Source organism: Aythya ferina (genome assembly GCF_964211825.1).
Source record: "Aythya ferina genome assembly, chromosome: Z".
Taxonomy (NCBI): Eukaryota; Metazoa; Chordata; class Aves; order Anseriformes; family Anatidae; genus Aythya; species Aythya ferina.
The window spans coordinates 10529924-10547891 of record NC_140299.1 but is presented as its reverse complement, the minus strand read 5'-3'; the positions used below and the strand labels follow the sequence as shown (position 1 = coordinate 10547891).

The following is a 17968-nucleotide window of genomic DNA, read 5'->3' as shown; positions in this document are numbered from 1 at the left end:
ACCCACCCAACCTGCCTGCCTGCCACCACAGGGAGCACTGGGCTGGGGACACGGGGACAGCAACGTGGCTCTTTCGCTGTGACCCTTTAGGGCTGGGGACACTGAGAAATTGGGTTGATGGGAACAGGAGAGCAGGCAGCCGTGTCGGATGGGCCCCGGGGACCCAGGAGCAGGAGGCTGTGCAGGACTCCTCGTGGTGGCAGCGCCCAAGGGCACGGCGGTGCTGCGGTGGCTGGAGCTCGGGGGAAGCCCCTGGGCTGCCCGGGACCATCCGGACAGGCACAGACACACCAAGTCCTCGTTTCCCACGGAGCTGAGCTCTTGGGGCACCTCCCAGCTCAGCTCTTCCAGCCTCACCACGCTGTGGCCCGGCTCCACCGGCGTCCTTCCGCGCCTCTCCTCTCTCAGGAGCTGCCTAAATCCAGGTCCAAAGTGGTCCTCGCCTCCACCACCTCTCTGGAGGTGCCATTTCCCAAAAGCCCTGAGCGAGCAGGGAGGGTCAGGGCTGTCCCCGGGCTCCCTCATTGTCCCCCCAGGCTGTCCCCTGTCGCTGGTCCCACCATGGTCTTGGAGATCTTCCCCCCGAAGTGTCAGAGCTCTCCCCTTTCCCCCATCTTCCCAATCCTTCCCCATCCCCCCCATGGCTTTCAGGATCCTCACTGCACCCCCGTTTCCTCCCATGGCCCCAGGGCTCCCCAATTTTCCCCCCATGGCCTCAGGCTCCCCCGTTGCACCCCCATTTCCCCCAACATCTCAGGGCTTCCCTGCTGGCCCCGGGGAACAGGAGGCTGGCCGGGGCACATGGGGACACGAGCGTGGGTCTGAGGGGCAGGAGCAGGGTGGTACGAGTGCGTGCATGCGTGAGAGAGAGGGGAACAAGGTCTATATTCCTTGCTTTACAACACAGACAGCGCTCAGCTCTCCCAGCCCGTCCTCCCAGCGCTTTGCCATGCGGTGCAGGCAATGTGTGCACGGTGGCGGGCGTATTTCTGGGGGCACCCCTGGCTCCTGTCCCCGTGTCCTGTGATGGAGACGGGGGGGGGGGGTGGCAGCATGGTCACTCCTCGTCCAGGAGCGAGGCGAGGGCCTTGGACATGCTGCTGAGCCTCGGGGGCTGCTCGCAGATCCACTGGTGGTACCTCCTGCACGACGACCGCTCGATGCCTTTGGCTGCTGACAGCGAGCACTTGGCAGTGTAAGTGTGCCTAGGGGGGAAGGCAGGGGTCAGCGGGGCAGGGACAGAGTCCCCATTGAAACCATCTCATCCCATGGTTGCTGGCATTGGTAAACCCCCCCCAGGAGCCAAGCAGAGCTGGTTTTGCAAGGCTTTGGGCATTTGGTGCTTTGCATGCCCCAGGGGTGCGCATCCCTGCTTGGGGAATAGGCACAGCACCCCAAAAACGTGCTGTGTCCAAGGTGCTTTATGGCATCCCTCTGAGGAGGCTCCCCTGGGGGGGGAGCAGCACCTCCTGGGCACGGGTAAAAGGGCAACCTGCAGGCGTGGTGCCCGTGCCAGGGACGGCTGTATTTACATCTCATACAGCTCCTCGTCCTCCTGCACGACCATCCCGGTGGCGCTGGAAATCTGCTCCTCCACCCAGTACTTGGAGCCGCCCGCGTGCAGGAAAGGCTGCGGGAGAGAGGCCGTCAGGGCCTGCCCCACGCTGGGCAGTGCCGGGGCCGTGCTGCAGCAGGACGGGCACGGGGCTGGGGGCTGTGGGCAGCGGGGACGCCCCCTCCCCAGCGCAGCCCCCCCGTACCGGCGGCGCCCACGCCTGCCGCTCGCCGTGCAGCAGCAGCCGGGAGGCTCTCCCCTCGCAGTCGTCCTGGCTCTGCCACCAGCTCTTCCTCTCCGAGGACACGAAGAGGCACTTGCCGTGGTAGAGCAGCCAGCCCGGGGGGCAGCAGTCTGGGGACGGGGGCAGCGCTCAGGCGCTCGCCAGCCCCCGGCCGCGCCGCCCCGTGCCCGCCGCCCCGCGGCCCTACCTGCGTCCAGGCAGGCGCGCAGGCTGCTGGCCGCACGCTCGCCGGCCTCGAGGCGCCCCTGCACGTCCTGCAGCTCCCTCTGGGCGCCGGCCAGGGCCCCCGAGACGCGTGCCAGCTCGGCCTCCTGCCTGCCCAGCTCCAGCAGGCTGCTGTTGCCCTCTCGCCACGCTCGCTGCAGCTCCGCGCGCGCCTGCGCCAGCTCCCGGCGCGCCTGCTCCAGGCTCTGCTCCCACGCCCGCGCCTCCTGCGAGAAGCGGCCGCGCTCGGCCGCCTGCTCCAGGGACGTGTCCCGCAGCTCGCGGGTCGCCTGCCAGTCTGGGGAGGGTTTGGGGTGAGATGGGAGCGGGGCACGGCCGGGTGTGGGGTGTGAGGGCACCGGCGAGGCGGTGGAGGGGAAGGGAGGCAGTGGGGAGACGATGGGGAGGTGGTGGGAGGTGATGGGGGGTGATGGGAGACGATGGGAGACACTGGGAAATCAATTGGAAGGCACTGGGAGGTGATGGGAGGCACTGGGAGGTGATGGGAGGAAGTGGGAAATCTCTTGGAAGGCAGTGGGGGGTGATGGAGAGCCAATGGGAGGCACTGGGAGGTGATGGGAGGCACTGGGAAGGCTGGGAGAGGTGTGGGGAAGTCAACTCAAAGTCAATGGGAGGCACTGGGAGGTGGTGGGAGTAGAACTGGGGGTCAATGGGAGGTGGTGGGAATGAAGGGGAGGCAATGGGAGGGAGTGGGACTTCAACTGGGAGGCGATGGGAATCGGTGGGAGGCAATGGGAAGGCAATGAGGAAGAGTGGGAAGAGATGGGAAGCAACGGGGAGCAAATGGGAGGCACTGGGAGGTGATGGGAAGTGGTGGAAGGGAAAGGAATCAGTGGGAAGGGGTGGGAGGTAATGGGATCGAGATGGGAGAGCACTGGGAAGGCACTGGGAAGGCACTGGGAAGCAGACAGAGGCACTGGAAGCCGTCCCAGCCAGGCACAGCGCAGGGCACCCAGCGAGGAGCCCCCAGCTCCCATCCCCGGGCTCCCCCCGTCCCCCAGCCCCTGCCCGGAGCCCCCCACCCCGCCGTGCCCGTCCCCACTCACAGCAGGTCCCCAGGGCCACCAGGGCCACCAGCAGCAGCAGGCTGGCTGCCAGCAGCCCCGCGGGGACGCAGCGCCGCCGGGAGCAGCGCCCTGCAAGACACGAGCGGCCGCGGCGTCACCCACGGTGCCGGGGAGCAGAGGGGACCCCGGCACCCCCCCGAGACCCCCGTCCCCGTCCCCATCCCCCTCTGGGCGCTCACCTGGGCTGTGCCGGGTCCCTTCCCCAGCCGGCCTCACGGGTGCCGGCCCCGGTGCCACGTTCTCGTAGGGGCTGTCGGCATCATCCATGCCGGGGGCTGCGGGAGGAAGGCAGGGGGCAGTGGGCAGGGGTCCGGCATGGGGAAATGGGGGGGGGGGGTCCCGTGGCTCCCACCTTCCCCCAGCACCCCGCTGGCCGTGCCGTGTCCCCGTGGCCCCTTGGCGAAGCGCAGGTCGGCGTAGAGCACGCTGTGCGCCATGCGGCACCCGCGGCAGCTCAAAGGAGAAGTGAGGCCGGCGCTGGCAGAAGCAGAAGTTGGCTGCGAGCCGTGGCAGATGGGACCAGCGAGGCACAGCCATGGGGACCGGCCCCCTGCCGTGGCAGCAGCAGCCCCAGCACGTCCCCTCCCACGCCCCGAGAGCCGACAGCGTCCCCTGGGTGCGCCGCAGCTCTCGGGCAGCGGTTTGTGGGGGCACGGGCAGGGCAAAAAGTGAGCCCAGATTCCTGGGGTTTGGGGAAAGCCTCCTATTGCTCCTCCTCTGTGCTGACATCCATCTCTCCGCAGGGAATGAGGAGAGCCACAGCCAGCTTCGGAGGGGCCAAGGAGGAGTCTGCAGCAGCTTCCCCCAATTTTCAGTGAGGAGATGGAGCACGTCCTGCGGGGCACGTGGTGACCGGGGGGTACACAGTGCTGGCCGAGTGGGATTTGTCAAGGAGCACTGGGAACAAGTGCCCCCATGGGCTGGGGACACGGGGACAGCAATGGGGGCCTTGCACCGTGACCCTTCAGGGCTGGGACACGGAAAAATGGGCTGGTGGGGACAGGAGAGCAAGGGGCCGTGCTGGATGAGCTGGGGGGACCTGGCACAAATACCCTGGCACAAATGCCCATCACAAATATCCATCTCCACCTGGGGGTGGCTGGAGGAATACCGGGGTCCCAGCCCTCCCCAGGAGCCCCTGGGATGCGAGGAGGTGCAGGAGCTCGAGGTGCCCCCCGCAGCCCCCTTTAGGGCGAACACTTCCACCCCCGCTGCCTGCCTGGGGGTGCGCTGCCTCACCCGGTCCTGCTCAGGAGATTTGGGTCCCCCCTCACCCCACTGAGCCCCAGGGCTCAGCCCCACGCCGCCGTGCACCCAGGGGCCCGTGACGGCTCTCGGGGCGTGGGAGGGGACGTGCTGGTGGCGCTGGGGCCGCGGGGAGGGGGCCGGTCCCCGCGGCCGTGCCTCGCTGGTCCCATCTGCCACGGCTCGCAGCCAACTTCTGCTTCTGCGAGCGCCGGCCTCACTTCTCCTTTGCACCCCGAGACGGGCAACTGCCAGGCAGCGGGGCCACCCCACAGGCACCCCACAGAGCTGGGTGGCAGCCAGCAGGGATCGGGACTTGCCCGGCACCTTCCCGCATGGCACAGAGCGTGCTCTACGCTGACCTGCGCTTCGCCAAGGGGCCGGGGGGCCGCGGCACGGCCAGCCAGGCGCTGGAGGCAGGTGAGAGCTGCAGGAACCCCACATTGCCCTGTGCTGTGCCCAGCTTTGTTGGCTCCATGCTCCCTGCCTTCCTCCTGCAGCCCTAGGCATGGACGAGGCCGAGAGCCCCTACGAGAACATGGCATCGGGGCCGGCACCCGCGGGGCCGGCTGGGGAAGGGACCTTGGAAAGCCCAGGTGAGCGACAAAAAAGAGAGGGACAGGGCACCCGGGGATGCCCTGCTGTGGGCAGTGGGTGGTGCCTGAGGGTGCTCCCCATCTCCCCTTGGAGAGACGAGGCGCCCACGCCGTGCCACCTGTGCCACCCTGGGGTGGCCCAGGGCGGCGGGCGGTGGCGGTGGGTGATGCTCGGGGCTCCTCGTGTCTTGCAGGGCGCTGCTCCCGGCGGCTCTGCGTCTCTGCGGGGCTGCTGGTCACCTGCCTGCTGCTGATGGTGGCTGCCGTGGTGCTGGGGGCCTGCTGTGAGTGGGGACGGGGCGGTAACGAGGCACGGGGACAGGGGAGAGGGGACGGGGTGGGTGCCCCAGGCGGATATCAAGCTGTGTGTGCGTCTGTGGGTCCCCCTGCCCTGTCTGCCCCAGGCTGGCCAACGTCTCTCTCACATCCTGCACATCTCCCTCAACCATCTGCTCCTCCTTTCCTTCTCCTGCCCCTGCCCTGCCCTCCCCTGCCACCTCCACGCTTCCCTGCCTCCCCCATCCCTTCCCACACAGCGGGGACCCCTCCCTGCCCTCACACCCTGTGCCCCGCATCCCATCTCACCCCAAACCCTCCCCAGACTGGCAGGCGACCCGCGAGCTGCGGGACACGTCCCTGGAGCAGGCGGCCGAGCGCGGCCGCTTCTCGCAGGAGGCGCGGGCGTGGGAGCAGAGCCTGGAGCAGGCGCGCCGGGAGCTGGCGCAGGCGCGCGCGGAGCTGCAGCGAGCGTGGCGAGAGGGCAACAGCAGCCTGCTGGAGCTGGACAGGCAGGAGGCCGAGCTGGCACGCGTCTCCATAGCCCTGGCTGGTGCCGAGAGAGAGCTGCAGGACGTCCAAGGGAGGCTCAACACCAGCGAGAGCACCGTGAGCCTGCTGCGCTCCTGCACGGCTGTAGGTATGGTGATGGAGCGGCCCCAGCACCTCTGGGTGGCCACAGCACCGAGGCACGGGTGCTGGGTTTTGGGGGATGTGGTGCGCCCCCCCCCTCCCCTGGAATCTGCAGCCGGGTGGGTGGCTGAGCGGTGCCCCCCCGTCCCCAGACTGCTGCCCCTCGGGCTGGCTGCTGTACCGCGGCAAGTGCCTCTTTGTGTCCTCGGAGAAGAAGACGTGGGATGACAGCAGAGCGGAGTGCGAGAGCAAATACTCCCAGCTCCTGATCACCAAGTCCTGGAGTCGCTGGACCGTGCCGGTACGGAGCTGGGGCACCCCAGGGGCATCGGGTGGCACGGGGTCGGAGCGGGGCAGCGGGGCTGCTCAGCTTCGGCGGGGAGATGAAGAACTCAAACAGCACGAAAAACAGCACGAAACAGCCCCAGAATGACCCTGTTGCTCCTTCCCCAGACCTTCCTGAAGAACGCGGACACCGTGTACTGGATCGGGCTGCAGAAGACCAGCTTCCCCTGGTACGACTACGGCTGGCTGGAGGAAGGGGAGCCAGACAGCGACGGCATCACGGACGCCTGGTTCTGGGTGGACGGCTCGCTCTACGACAGGTACCCACGGCACGGCCGGGCTGACACCCCCTGCCCGGACCCCTTTTCCTCCAACAAGGCCTTGGTAAAGAGGTTAATTCACACCGGTACCCAGAGATGCAGAGGGAGAGCAGAGCCCTGGGGGGGGGCTCATGCAAGCAGGAGGCAGCGAGGTGGGACAAAAGGAACCTCAGGGTTTATTTGGGATCGAGACAAAGCATTTGGGCACCACTCTTTTCTCCCACATGCCTCCCCGGTCATCCTCGAGGGGAAATCAGAGCTTCCCGCCCCGGGGGTCCGGGGCTCCTCCCCGCCACGTGCGTCTCAGCACCGCTTCCTCTTGCGGTGTCTGGAACCAGTGGGGAGGAACGGCCCCGTCTGGCCGGGTGCCCGGCCCCTGCCCCTCGCATCCTCGGGCTTTTCCCCAAAATGCTGCTGGTGCTGGCCATCGGCAGGCTCAGCGGGGCTTGGATGCAGCCCCGACGTTGGTGTTTGTCCGTCCAGGCCCTGGCAGTCGAAGCTGAACGGGTCCTGTGCCGTGATCAGCCGCGGGAACATCAAGCCGGCGCCGTGCGAGGCTGAGGACGACCTGCACCTCTGGATCTGCGAGAAGGCGGCGGGGCCGAGCTCCCCTTTCGGGTGATGGGTGGCAGCTGCTGGCCGCGGTGAGCTCAGCCCCCGGGGGTGTGCAAGGAGGGGAGGCAAAGGGGGAAAAATGGGGAAAAAAAAACCATCCCTGGGTGCCAGCCGCTGAGCACACCCCCTCTGCCTTCCCTCACAGCGCCCGCACCCCTGCTTCAGCCCTGCTGCACCCCGCGATGGAGCCTGCCCCACGCACATCAGCCCCTTCCCATGCTGCAGAGCCCTGCCCGACCCCAAACGAGGTGCTACAGTGGGGCAGCACGGCCCCAAAAGCCAGCCCCATGCCCCCAGCAGCGAGCCCCCATGGCCAGCACCACCGCTGCCGTGCAGTAGCCCCAGCCCTGAGGCTGGAGCAGGGGATAGCACGGCGGCACCTGCCCCCACCCCACTTTTAGGCTTTTAGGATGGCCGCAGCTTTCAGGCAGCTTCAGAGCCCGAGGATGGAGCCATCACCAGCGCTGGCATTTAGGACTTTTGCTAATTAGGGAGTAGCGCAGTGACCTTTAGGATCGCAGCCTTCTGATAGCCCAAGCAGCGCCAGCACTCGCGGTGGATGGACACGAGACGAGCCACCGGGGATTTTAATAGCTGCCACACGTGCAGCGTGGCCCTGATTCACCTTCAGCCTGGCGAGAGCAGAGGAAGTCATGTTCAACCAGGCAAAGATGCTCTTGGGTTTATTATCGGGCCCTGCGTGCCATTTATAGCCGATTAATTGCTATGTAAATCACCCTGTTTGAAGAGCACAGGGCTGTTACAGGCGGGTTTTGGAGGCGCACGTGTCACTCCTCTGTCTTGCCCACTGGCTGAACCCACTTTGTAGCAAATAAAGAGCTTGTCTGCCGATTGCCTCTGCCTTCACCACCCCGAAGCGGAACCCAATCATCCCCAGCCAGAAACGGGAGTTTCACCAAAGCTGCCCCAATTGAGGCAGACACTCTGGGGGCACTGAGGCAGGGCTGACTCGTCCTGCCAGCCCCCAAGGGACACGGCCAGACCACGTCCCTGTCACCCCCGGGGTCCGGGCTCCCCACCCCGCTCAGCGCACCCCCAGAGACACAAGCAGCAGCCCGGCTCGCTGGGACATTCAGTTTTTATTGAACACTTTAAATAAGCTGGGTATATATTACTAGCAATTATTATTAATAATATTAAAAAAAAAAACAGAAACAAAAAGAAAAAAGAAAAAACAAAAAACACGAGTTCTGCATTCACCAGTGCACTGCGCGGGAGGGAGGAAAGCCGGCTCCCACCCGTGCTGGGTGTCCTCCCCCCGTGTCCTCCCGGCCACTCGGGAGGTGCTGGGGGGCGCAGGCTGCCATCCTCTGAGGGGAGGTGACACGGAGGTGTCCCCCCGACACCGGTGTGGTGGCAGGGCCGGAGGGGGCCCCGTGTGCCAGGGGGCTCAGTGCCAAGTGCTGGCACCCCCCACCCGCACACTGTGCCTCTCCGGCATCGCCCCTCTGCGCACCACAGTGCCTCTGGCGTGTGGGGGACCAGGAATGCTCCCCACCCTTGTGAGGAGGCAGCAAGGACACCCCAAAAAATCCCCATAGTCCCTCCAATACACACATACACACGTGACTGCTCTGCCCCTTCCCACCCTCCCCCCCAAAAAATCTGCTTATCCCCCTTCTCTCCCCCTTCTCTGGGGGGCTGTGAGAGCCCGCTGAGGGGCGAGCCCTTGGGGACAGGGGGGGGTCCCGCAGCCACGGCTTGAGCCCTGCGGGGAACCAGCCCTGCTGCCCGGGGCAGCGGTGTTATTGCACTTCAGCCCAGCCCCACCGGGACCCCCGCAAGGACCCAACCCATCTCGGGGCTCCCCACAGCCCCCCGAGGCCGATCCCAGTGGGACGGGCACCTCGGCAGCGCCGTCGCGGCCACCAGGCACCGGGCGAGCGCGAGGACAGACTCGGGGAGGGGGACACAACACCCCAGGCTCCCAGAGCCACCCCACGTGCTAGGGGGGGGTCCCGGGGACCCCCGGCCGCAGCCACGGTCCCCAGCACTAGGACTGTGCCTCCGGCAGCTTCAGGCTGGGCTCCGCCAGCATCGGCCCCGGGGCTTTCTGGAGGCGGCCGCGCTCGTGGCAGAGGAGGCTCTTGGCCTCGCAGTTGAGGTTCTGGTAGCGGGGAGGGCTGGGCGCGGGCCGGTGGCAAACGGAGGCGAAGCTGAAGCTGAAAGGCCCCAAGCAGCAGCCGGGGCAGGGCAGCACCTCGTCCTGCTCCAGCACGGTGCCGGGGCCGTGCCCAGGCAGCATGGCCGCGCGCTCCGTCCGCTCCAGCGCCGCGGCGGCGCAGGGGATGCTGAGCTCGGAGAAGCCTCGCTCCAGCCCGCTGCCCCAGGCGTGCGGCTTGCTGACCACCACGTGGTTGTTGTTGAAGAGCAGCCCGTTGGGTGCCCTCGGCTCCAGGTGCCAGGGCTGGGCCCCCGAGGCCGCCGTGCGGATGAAGTTGCTGGTGGCGGGTGCCGGTGCAGGGACCCGCGGCGGCGGCTCAGGGCTCTCAGGGCTGCAGTCCATCTGCTCCTCCGCCGCGGGGCTGAGGGGGGAGGCACGGACCCCGTTCTCCATCTCTCCAACATCCTCCTGGCCCCGCTTCGGGCTGTGGGGCCGGGCTGGGGATCCCACACCCAGCTCCAGGCCCCCGCGGCGGGGCAGCTCGGGGGAGGCAGGCAGTGAGTGGCACTTGCGTGGGGCCGCGGCGGGCGCCGAGAAGTCACACTGCACCTCCACGGCCGGCTCGGGCGTCACGGGGGTGCCGAGCTGCAACGGGGCCGGGGGGGGCAGGTCGAAGGTGAGCGAGATGACCGACTTGCTGGGCGTGTCGAAGAGCTTGATCTTGCCCCCCTTCAGGTCCTCGCGCTGGGAGAAGGGGTTGACGCGCGCCGGCGTCTCCTTGGTCCTGGCCCCGATGCAGGGCTCGGGCGGCCGCAGCGGGGTGGGCGATTTGGGGGGGAACATGTCGGACTGGCTGCGGGACAGGCGCTGGTCCGGCTCCAGGTGCTGCGTCCCCAGCTCGCGCAGGGGTGACTGCTCGGCACGGCTGGGCGCCCTCCCGGCCACCCCTGGGCAGGGGCGCAGGACAGGGGGGTCACCGGTGCCCTGGGTGCCCCCCAGCACCACGGGGCAAAACGGGGAGCAGCCCGGGCGGTGAGAAGCGGGGCTGCGTCCTGCAGACCTCCTCCCACCCCAGCCTGCTCCCCAGTAGCTGTTGGGGTGGGGAAGGGGCACCCCAAACCCCCCGGGACACCCACGTACCGTTGAGCGCAGGCGTGGTGCCGGGTGCGGGCAGGCTGTCCCTGATGCTGAAGAGGGTGGCCCCAGCGCCCTCCACGCCCAGCTGGTGCTGCAGGACGCCCTCCAGGCACTGTGTGATTTCCAGGAACGAGGGGCGGGAGGTCGGCTGCATCTGTAGGCAGGATGGGTCCACGGTGAGGTTTGTGTCCCCTCCCCATACCCTCGTGGTGCGCCGCCTGGAAGTGGCTCCAACGGGCAGGGAAGGGGATCCCTGATGGGACACCAGGAATTTGGGCATCCCCAGGGCTGGGACTCACACTGCAGCAGTGGAAAGCCAGCTGGAGGAAGGCGGCAGGGCAGTCGATTCCCACCATGGTGCGGAAAGCAGTGACGTCCAGGCCAAAATCCTGCACGGGGGAGATGGGGAGGAGTGAGGCCAGGTGTTATGAGGCTGCGTAAAGGAAGGGGGGACCCTGGGGTCACCCAGGCTGGGGGAAGGCTGCGGGGTGCTGGGCATAAATCCCTTCTGCTCCCTGTCTGATGACACCCACCCTCCTGCCTGGGCTGCCCCCGGGCCCCGAGGACAGGCTATGGGCAGGGAGCATCCCCCTTGCTGCCAGGAGATGTTGGGGACGTGGTACCCCCACCCCGAGATGTGGGGCAGCTCCCCAAAGCCTCTACCACGGGCAGGGGGCTCTGCTCTGCGCACATTGGTCCCCGTGGTTCAGAGACGTGTCCCCAACCCCAGCCCCACCAGGTGCCACCCTCGCTCCCCCCGTCCCAGGGTCACCTCGGTGCGGGGCAGGTAGTCGGGGTCCGCGGGGACGCGAGCGATGGTCTCGCACAGGATGATGCCGTAGGCAAACACATCAGCCTGCGGAGAGAGGAGTCACAGGGGGGTCCTGCGATGTGTCCCCGCTTCTGTCAGCCCTCCCTGCACGGCAGCACCAGGTCCCAGCCCCCTCGGCACCCCAGGGACGCCCGTCCCCATCCCTCCGTGCCCCTCCGCGTGCCCAGCTGACCCCAGGGCTGCAAACCCCGAAAACCCCAAACCCCACACGGCGTCACCTTCTCGTTGTAGATCTCCCCTCGCAGCACCTCGGGCGCCATCCAGTACGGGGAGCCCACCACAGCCAGCGGCTCCTTCTCGCTGCCCTCGCTGGGGGGGGGACACAGCAGGACGTCAGGGGCCCTGTCCCCCTGCCCGTCCCCCCAAAAACCTCCCTCTCCCTTTTTACACCAGCCCTTATTGATGCACCCCGTGACTCTTCTCTCCACCAGGCCACCCACACTTCACCATCACACCCTTCTCCATCCCCAAATCCAGCCCCACGCCTCCCCACCACCCCCATCCCTGCCCTTCCAGCTGGACCCCAAAATCCCCCCCTCGCTCCGAAGACGGGGACGGACAGACGGACAGGCTCCACGCACCTGTAGGTGGGGATCTTCTCCGCCAGGCCGAAGTCTCCCACCACAGCCGTGTAGCCGCTGGCCTCGCAGCGCACCAGGCAGTTCTGGGGGGGGGGACAGGGGGGACCCCGTCACACCTCGGGCAGCGCCTCGCTGGGAACGGGGAGGCGAGGGCAGCGGGCCGGCCCCTACCTTGGAGGTGAGGTCGCGGTGGAAGATGCCCTTGGAGTGCAGGTAGCGCAGCCCCCGGGCGATGTCGAGGGCCAGCTGGATGCGCGTGGACCAGGAGAGGGGCACGGGGCTGTCCAGCAGCTGCTCCAGGTTGCCGCCGTTGATGTACTGGGGGGACAGACGCCGCCTCGCTGCACCCCCCCTCTCCGTCCCCTTGCGCCTGGGTCTCTTCCCACCCCACGGCACAGCCACCCCCAGAAGGCAAGGAAGTGTCCCCGTGGACATTTTCACCCCCTCCCCATGGATTCACCCCGGACTCGTGGCCACCATCCCGCTCTCACCTCCGTCAACGCGTGCAGCTGCCCCTGGTGCACGCACACCCCCATGAACCTGCGGGACAAAGAAGAGCTGAGGGTGGCACCGGGGGGGACCCAGGAGCTCGCCCAGCCACGGGGGCAGCCCCAAAACCCACCCCAGGAGGGAGCGGGCCCCACCTGAGGATGTTGGGGTGCGAGAGGCGGTTCATCAGCTGCACCTCCCGCAGCATGTTGCCCCGGTTGCTCGTCAGCTTGTTCATCTTCAGCACCATGATCTGCCCCGACTGGCGGTGCCGCACCTGCAGGGGGCACGAGAGGGGGCTCAGCACCCAAGGTTCAGCACCCCAGGGACCGATAGCATTACCGGGGTGCTCTCCCAACCCATGACACCCAACCCCGCTCTCCCCGGGACACCCCGCTTGTTGTGCTCCCCCCAGCACGTGCCCAGACCCCTGGAGATACCATGGCAGCTCCTGCAAGCCCCAGGGGTGCAGGATTTGGGGGGGGGGCAGCACAAGCTGGCCTGTTTGTCTCAGCACCACAAGCCCAGCCAGACCCCGATCAGCTGGTGGGGGTGGCGGTGGGGGTGAGGGCAGAGGGGTCGCATCCTGCCCAAATCATCCCCGTGGGGCACGGCGCGTGGCCGAGGCCGTATATTTAGCCAGCCCCAGCCCGATGCTGTCACACGAGCCGGGGGGCTGGCCCCCTGCCAGGAACAGCAGCCGGGAAGGCGGCCAAGCACGGACACCCCCGGACCCCCCACCCTGCACTGAGCAGGGCGAGGAAACGGGCACGGGGCAGAGGATGGCACCGGGCGGGGGGGGGGGGTCCCCTCCTCAGCAGACACAGGGGTCGGGACAGGACCCCGGGACAGGACCCCGTGGGAGGGGGGCACCCTGCTGGTCCCAGCTGCCCCCCCCGGCAGGCGGGGAGCCCAGGCATTCCTCGGCGCTGCCGTCAGCTCGCCGCTCTTCTCCTTTTTAGTCGATGCTGGTTGCAGCCGCTGCGCCGCTGCCAGCCCCTGGCCTTCCCCACGTGCCCCCTTCCACCCCCCCCCTGCCACCAGCCTTGCCATGGCCAAACACAGACGGCGTCTGCACAAACACCGGGGGCTCCCCGAGCACGTGCTGCACGGACAGGAGCCCCACGAGATCCCCGTGCCCGGCGCATCCCGGCGGCAGCGCTGCCCTCACACAGGGCACGGGGCTGGGGGGGAACGGCTCGGCACCAGCACCCTGCTCGGCCCCACGGGGCTCCAAGGCACGGGGGTGCTGCATGGCTGCGATGGGGATGCCTGGTGGCACGCTCCATGGTGCTCCTCGGTGGCTGTGTGCTGTGGGAAGCGATGGGTGCAGGGCAGCAGCAGCGGGGAGCATCCCCCGGGGGGTGCGGGCTCGCTCCACGTGGCAGGGTTGTGCCCACAGCCCCCAGTTCCTTGCTAATAAACTGGGATCCAGTAATGCTGGAGGATCCCGCGGGAGGGAAGCTCTGGGGACTCCCCCCCTCTGCCATGGGGTCTCCCCAAAGGAGCCCACTGGGCCTGGTGCTCTGCGCCCAGGGGCAGGAGGGTCCTGGCACAGCCCCATCCACGAGGCCGTGGGGCCACCCGGCACCCTGAGCACACTCACAAGCTGTCCTGATGTCTGTCCTGCCTGCTCCACGGCTGGAGGACACCCCTGGTCACACAGGGGAAGGGGTGACAGCCCCCTGGCCTGGCAGGTGGCTTCCCACAGGCACTGCCCCCATAGCCCACCGCTGGCACCATCCCAGCACCTCGGATGCCCTCCGGAAGCAGTGGCAGCCCCTAGACACAGCAAGCCACGACCCCAGGCGACACAGGCCCACACTGGGGGGTTTTCCACCCCCTTCCCGACCTTCCCAAATGCCAGCATCAAAGGCAGTGGGCAGCAGAGCCCCCCCCCGGGCAGCACGGGTCCCCCTCGCCTCTCCACGCCCTGGCCGTGCGCCCAGGAATCCCAGCACATTCCCCAGAGCTGAGCTCAGCCGGGCGCTGGGGGAGGCAGCAGCCCTCTGTCCCCCACCCGGGAGCCAACCCTCGCCCCCTGTTAAAGCCCCCCAGCACCTTGCAGAGCCCCCCACATCGTGCGCCTGGTGGTTGGGGGGGGGGAAGGGGGGGCACCCCACCCATCCCACATCCCCATCCCCATCCCATCTGCTGCCCTGGCTGGGGGAAAGGACGGGGCTGGCTGCGGCCCCAGCCTGGGCACGAGGGATCCGGGCTCTTTTCACAGCGGAAATTAGAGTCTTATTTAAAGAGCATGCTAATCAGAGCGAGCAGACGGCCTGGGCCCTCCCCGCAGCCGCCGCTGCTGTCTAGACGCAGGGCGAAGCCCCCCGGGAGTGGGGTGGGCTCGGTCCCCAGCGCCCCCAGCCCAGCACAGTCCCACGGGGGCACCATCCTGCACCCCTGCTCCCCGGGGAGCCCTGTGGGAAGGCGCTGAGGGCAGAAGGAGCGCACACACACCATGCTGCGGGCAACCCCGGGGCGGCTGTGCCTGAGTTCGCAGGGATCCCAGTAGCGCAACAGGTCTGTCACCGGGCGGGACTGGAAAAGCTGCTCATCACTCTGGAAAGGAGGATCGTGCGAGGAAAAAAAAAAAAAAAAACAAAAACAACCAGGCTGCTCCCGGGCCGGCCTTTGTGAATTTGCTTCCTCCCCGCCTGCCCCGGTTTCCCCGCCGGTGCCGCCTGTGCCACGCCGCTCCACCCTGCTTTGTGAAACGAGGCAAGGTCCGCCGATGAAGGGCACCAGATAAGAGCCAGCGTGTCATGAGCTGCGCTGCTGGGTCGGGAGTAAACAGCAGGCCTCAAAGGTTGGCAGGGAACGCCGGCGGAGACGGGCAGGCGGGCGCCGTGCCGCAGCCCTCGTGCGAGGTCGAGGCACGGCACAGGGCTGCGCCCCGCGGCCGGTGCCTGTGTGAGGACAGCGATGTCCCAGCACAGCCCCTGCTGCAGGTGGCACTTGGAGAAGTGAGCACGGGACCCGGGGATGAGATGCAAACGTGGTGTAAGGGCTGGAGAAAACGCCTGGCACAAACGCGCCGGGCTCAGTCTGCTCCGACAGTCGGAGGGATGGAGGGGAGGCTCGCTGCAAGGTCCGTGCACCCGAGGGAACAGGGGGCCTGGTGCCTCCGAAATCACACGGGGAAGGCAAAGGGAGCTGGCACACGGGGAGAGAAACCAGGCCCAGCTTCGGCCTGTCAGGGAGCAGCCCCTGGGGATGAGGGCAGCTTTCCATCAGCAGTGCTCCGCCTGCTCTGTGCGGCCTCTCCGAGAGATGCGCTCGGGCCCTGGCTGCACCAGGGGTGATCCCGGGAATGCCATCAGACAGCCACTGGCACCATCAGCATGCCAGGGCATGGGGACCGAGGCCCAGGTCCCCTCCTCGTCCCCTCTCACCCACCCACCACGGCTGGAATGAGGCAGGACCCAGTGACCGCTCGGAGGGGGGGGCCTCGAGCACCCACGGCCATGGAAAGCGCTGCGGGAACAAGGGAGGTGGGAGGAAAAGGGGCCCCGTGCTGCCCTGCCAAGCTGCATCCTCCTCGTGAGCCTCGCCAGCCCCAAACCCCAAGCTCGGAGGCCCACCATCCTGCTGGGATCTTGGCCCCAAACCCACCGCACGGCACAAAGCCCCATCTGGCCTCCTCCTGCCCCTGCCTGCTCTGTCCCCCAGCCCCGCGGTGGGCACGGCACCACCAGGGCAAGCGGTGCTGGAGCACAAGGAGCACACCACAGCCCCCAGAAGGGACCAGGGGAGCAGAGACAGCGAGCAAGGAGACACCGTGGCCTGGCAGAGACGTGGCAGCATCCATTATTAACGAGCCGTATCCACGCCTGGCATTATTAAATGCCTCCCCCCCGCTCCCGGGTGCCGCCACGCGCTCCCAGCCAGGGATCGACAGCAGTAGCCCGGCCAGCGGGGAGGCCACGTCCTCGTGGAAAGAGAGGTCCCCTCTGTGCCCCCCCACCCTGCATCCCCTCTCCCTGGGGGCTGCTTCTCCCCCAGGCGGGATCCCAGCGAGGGCAGCGGGGTCCCGGCTGGGCAGCGCGGCTCTCGAAGCCGCTGGAAGCGTGAGGGCGGCTCTGGCCCTGCGTTCTGCAGCGACGCCGGGGACAAAAACAACACGTGCACGCACCGCCCCTCGGCAGGGTGCTGACAGCGGGCGGGTGGCACCGCCGGGACCCCAACCCGGGCACGGCCACAGGCTGAGCATCCCCGCGCCCACCGCCCTCGCCCACCCACCCCGAGCATCAGAGGGCAGGGAGGGAGCCGCGGGGTGGCACCGGGGGGGCTCTGCGGCTCTCCCCACCCCGCTCACCCTCTGTGGGCTCCCCAAAAACCCCACCAGGGTCACCCCGGAGTGGCTGCACCTCCTGTCACCGGCACGCCCGGACCCCACAGCGGGTTCCAGGGGCTGTCACCCCCCCGGGGGCTGTGTCCCCCCACGGTGGGGATCAGATCCGCCGCTCCCCTGCTCCCTCCGACGGAGCAACAACAGCACCGGCAGCCGGCTGAGGTCCCCGAGCATCCCCACGGACCCCCCACAAAACCACACCGCGGCGGTACCGGGGACCCCCGGAGCCCTCCCCGCAGACCCCTGAGGGTTGTGGGGGGGGGGGGGGTGGCGAATGCGCCCACCTTGAAGACCTCGGAGAAGAATCCGGCGCCGATCTTCTCGCAGTAGAAATCGTCGATGCGCGCCAGGGTGGAGACGGCGCTGCGCAGCGCCCGGTACGAGGAGGGCCGCAGCCTCCCGCAGCCCGGCCACGGCCCCGCCGCCTCCCCCTCGCCTTCCTCGGCTCGTTCCCCCCTCGGTGCCAGCCCGGGCCTCCGCGGCAGCTTCTCCCACTCCATTTCGGCCCCGCCGAGCACCCCCAGCGCCATTCACATCCCCCCGGGGCACGGCGCCGGGGGGGCTCCGCCGCCTCCTCCTCCACCGCCTCTTCCTCCTCCTCCTCCTCCTCCTCCTCCGCCGCCGCCCGGCCGGGCTCGGCCCGGCCCGTTTCGGCCCGGCACGGCTCTGCCCGGCTCTGCAAGCGGCGGGGACGAGGTGCCGGCGAGGTGCGCGGTGCTCATGGCCCGGCGGCGGAGCCCCGACCCCCGCCGCGGCCCGGCGCTGCGCCTCCGCCGCCCCGAGCGCAGGCACCGGCGGGGCGGAGACGGGGCGGGTTCAGCCCCTTAACTCCTTGCCGGCTGCCGACAGCGGCCCCGCTGCCTGCTGGCAGCCCGAGGGGCTCGGGGAGAGGCGCTGGGGGCCGGGGTCTCGGCTGTCCCTGCGCGCACAGCCCTGCCCGGCAGCGGGGAGCGCAGCCGAGACGCCCCGCGCCCCCCGCGCCCCTTTCCTGGGGTCCCCGCTGTGTCCCCGTTGTTCTCCTCCTCGCTGCTCTTTTTTTCCCTGCTCCGTGGGTGATTTGCACGGTCCTTCGTGCAGCCGGGCTGCCCGTGCTCTGTTCCATCTGCCTGCCTGCCCCAGCCCCTCCTGTCCCTGCTGGGAGCGCAGCCCCACGGGGTGTCCCCCAGCATGGCATTTTTGGCCGGTGCTTGGCTCCAGGTACAACAAACACGGGGTTTTATTCCTTATCCCAGGAGGGGAGGACAAACAAGGGCAGGGGAGCACAGCTTCTGATTTCTTCGCAGTGAGAGCAGCTCCTCGGTGGAGGAGGGAGCTGCTCGGAGGAGCAAAACCAGCCAGGCCTCCCCATCCCTGCCCTTCCCTTCAGCACAGGCGAGCAGCAGCCCC

The 17968-nt window shown here is 68.3% G+C and overlaps 3 protein-coding genes across 4 annotated transcripts; 1 reads left to right on the top strand and 2 right to left on the bottom strand.

The window, feature by feature from the left end:
• Positions 1 to 861: 861 nt before the first annotated feature.
• On the bottom strand, positions 862 to 3541 carry LOC311427451 (B-cell differentiation antigen CD72-like). Its single transcript, XM_084504811.1, has 7 exons — positions 3444 to 3541; positions 3271 to 3366; positions 3071 to 3160; positions 1987 to 2301; positions 1761 to 1909; positions 1533 to 1630; positions 862 to 1205 (listed from the first exon to the last, which is right to left on the bottom strand). The coding sequence occupies exons 1-7, from the start codon at positions 3526 to 3528 to the stop codon at positions 1058 to 1060; spliced, it is 981 nt and encodes a 326-aa protein (XP_084360937.1). The 5' UTR covers positions 3529 to 3541; the 3' UTR covers positions 862 to 1057.
• Positions 3542 to 4549: 1008 nt separating this feature from the next.
• On the top strand, positions 4550 to 7931 carry CD72 (CD72 molecule). Of its 2 annotated transcripts, none has more exons than XM_084504569.1 (8): positions 4550 to 4756; positions 4837 to 4932; positions 5127 to 5216; positions 5534 to 5848; positions 5994 to 6142; positions 6295 to 6446; positions 6930 to 7090; positions 7463 to 7931. In XM_084504569.1, the coding sequence occupies exons 1-7, from the start codon at positions 4672 to 4674 to the stop codon at positions 7066 to 7068; spliced, it is 1026 nt and encodes a 341-aa protein (XP_084360695.1). In that variant the 5' UTR covers positions 4550 to 4671; the 3' UTR covers positions 7069 to 7090; positions 7463 to 7931. The 2 variants fall into 2 exon arrangements, with proteins under 2 accessions (XP_084360695.1, XP_084360694.1); XM_084504568.1 differs by having other exon boundaries at positions 7207 to 7931.
• A 211-nt stretch (positions 7932 to 8142) lies between these two features.
• On the bottom strand, positions 8143 to 17346 carry TESK1 (testis associated actin remodelling kinase 1). Its single transcript, XM_084504567.1, has 10 exons — positions 16867 to 17346; positions 12381 to 12502; positions 12228 to 12276; positions 11908 to 12054; positions 11737 to 11819; positions 11374 to 11464; positions 11096 to 11179; positions 10623 to 10712; positions 10327 to 10477; positions 8143 to 10133 (listed from the first exon to the last, which is right to left on the bottom strand). The coding sequence occupies exons 1-10, from the start codon at positions 17110 to 17112 to the stop codon at positions 9076 to 9078; spliced, it is 2121 nt and encodes a 706-aa protein (XP_084360693.1). The 5' UTR covers positions 17113 to 17346; the 3' UTR covers positions 8143 to 9075.
• Between the last annotated feature and the right edge of the window lie 622 nt (positions 17347 to 17968).

What these genes read in the sequence shown, in the direction of transcription:
- LOC311427451 (XM_084504811.1), bottom strand. Translation starts at nt 3,528, where the DNA reads ATGGCGCACAGCGTGCTCTACGCCGACCTGCGCTTCGCCAAGGGGCCA. An exon ending in GGTGGCCCTGGGGACCTGCT is followed by an intron (nt 2,302 to 3,070) that starts GTGAGTGGGGAC and finishes AACCCTCCCCAG; the next exon opens with ACTGGCAGGCGACCCGCGAG. An exon ending in GACGAGGAGCTGTATGAGAT is followed by an intron (nt 1,206 to 1,532) that starts GTAAATACAGCC and finishes CTTCCCCCCTAG; the next exon opens with GCACACTTACACTGCCAAGT.
- CD72 (XM_084504569.1), top strand. Translation starts at nt 4,672, where the DNA reads ATGGCACAGAGCGTGCTCTACGCTGACCTGCGCTTCGCCAAGGGGCCG. An exon ending in CAGCCAGGCGCTGGAGGCAG is followed by an intron (nt 4,757 to 4,836) that starts GTGAGAGCTGCA and finishes TTCCTCCTGCAG; the next exon opens with CCCTAGGCATGGACGAGGCC. An exon ending in CGTGGTGCTGGGGGCCTGCT is followed by an intron (nt 5,217 to 5,533) that starts GTGAGTGGGGAC and finishes AACCCTCCCCAG; the next exon opens with ACTGGCAGGCGACCCGCGAG.
- TESK1 (XM_084504567.1), bottom strand. Translation starts at nt 17,112, where the DNA reads ATGGCGCTGGGGGTGCTCGGCGGGGCCGAAATGGAGTGGGAGAAGCTG. An exon ending in AGCTGCACGCGTTGACGGAG is followed by an intron (nt 12,055 to 12,227) that starts GTGAGAGCGGGA and finishes CTGTCCCCCCAG; the next exon opens with TACATCAACGGCGGCAACCT. An exon ending in ACTACCTGCCCCGCACCGAG is followed by an intron (nt 10,713 to 11,095) that starts GTGACCCTGGGA and finishes TCCCCCGTGCAG; the next exon opens with GATTTTGGCCTGGACGTCAC.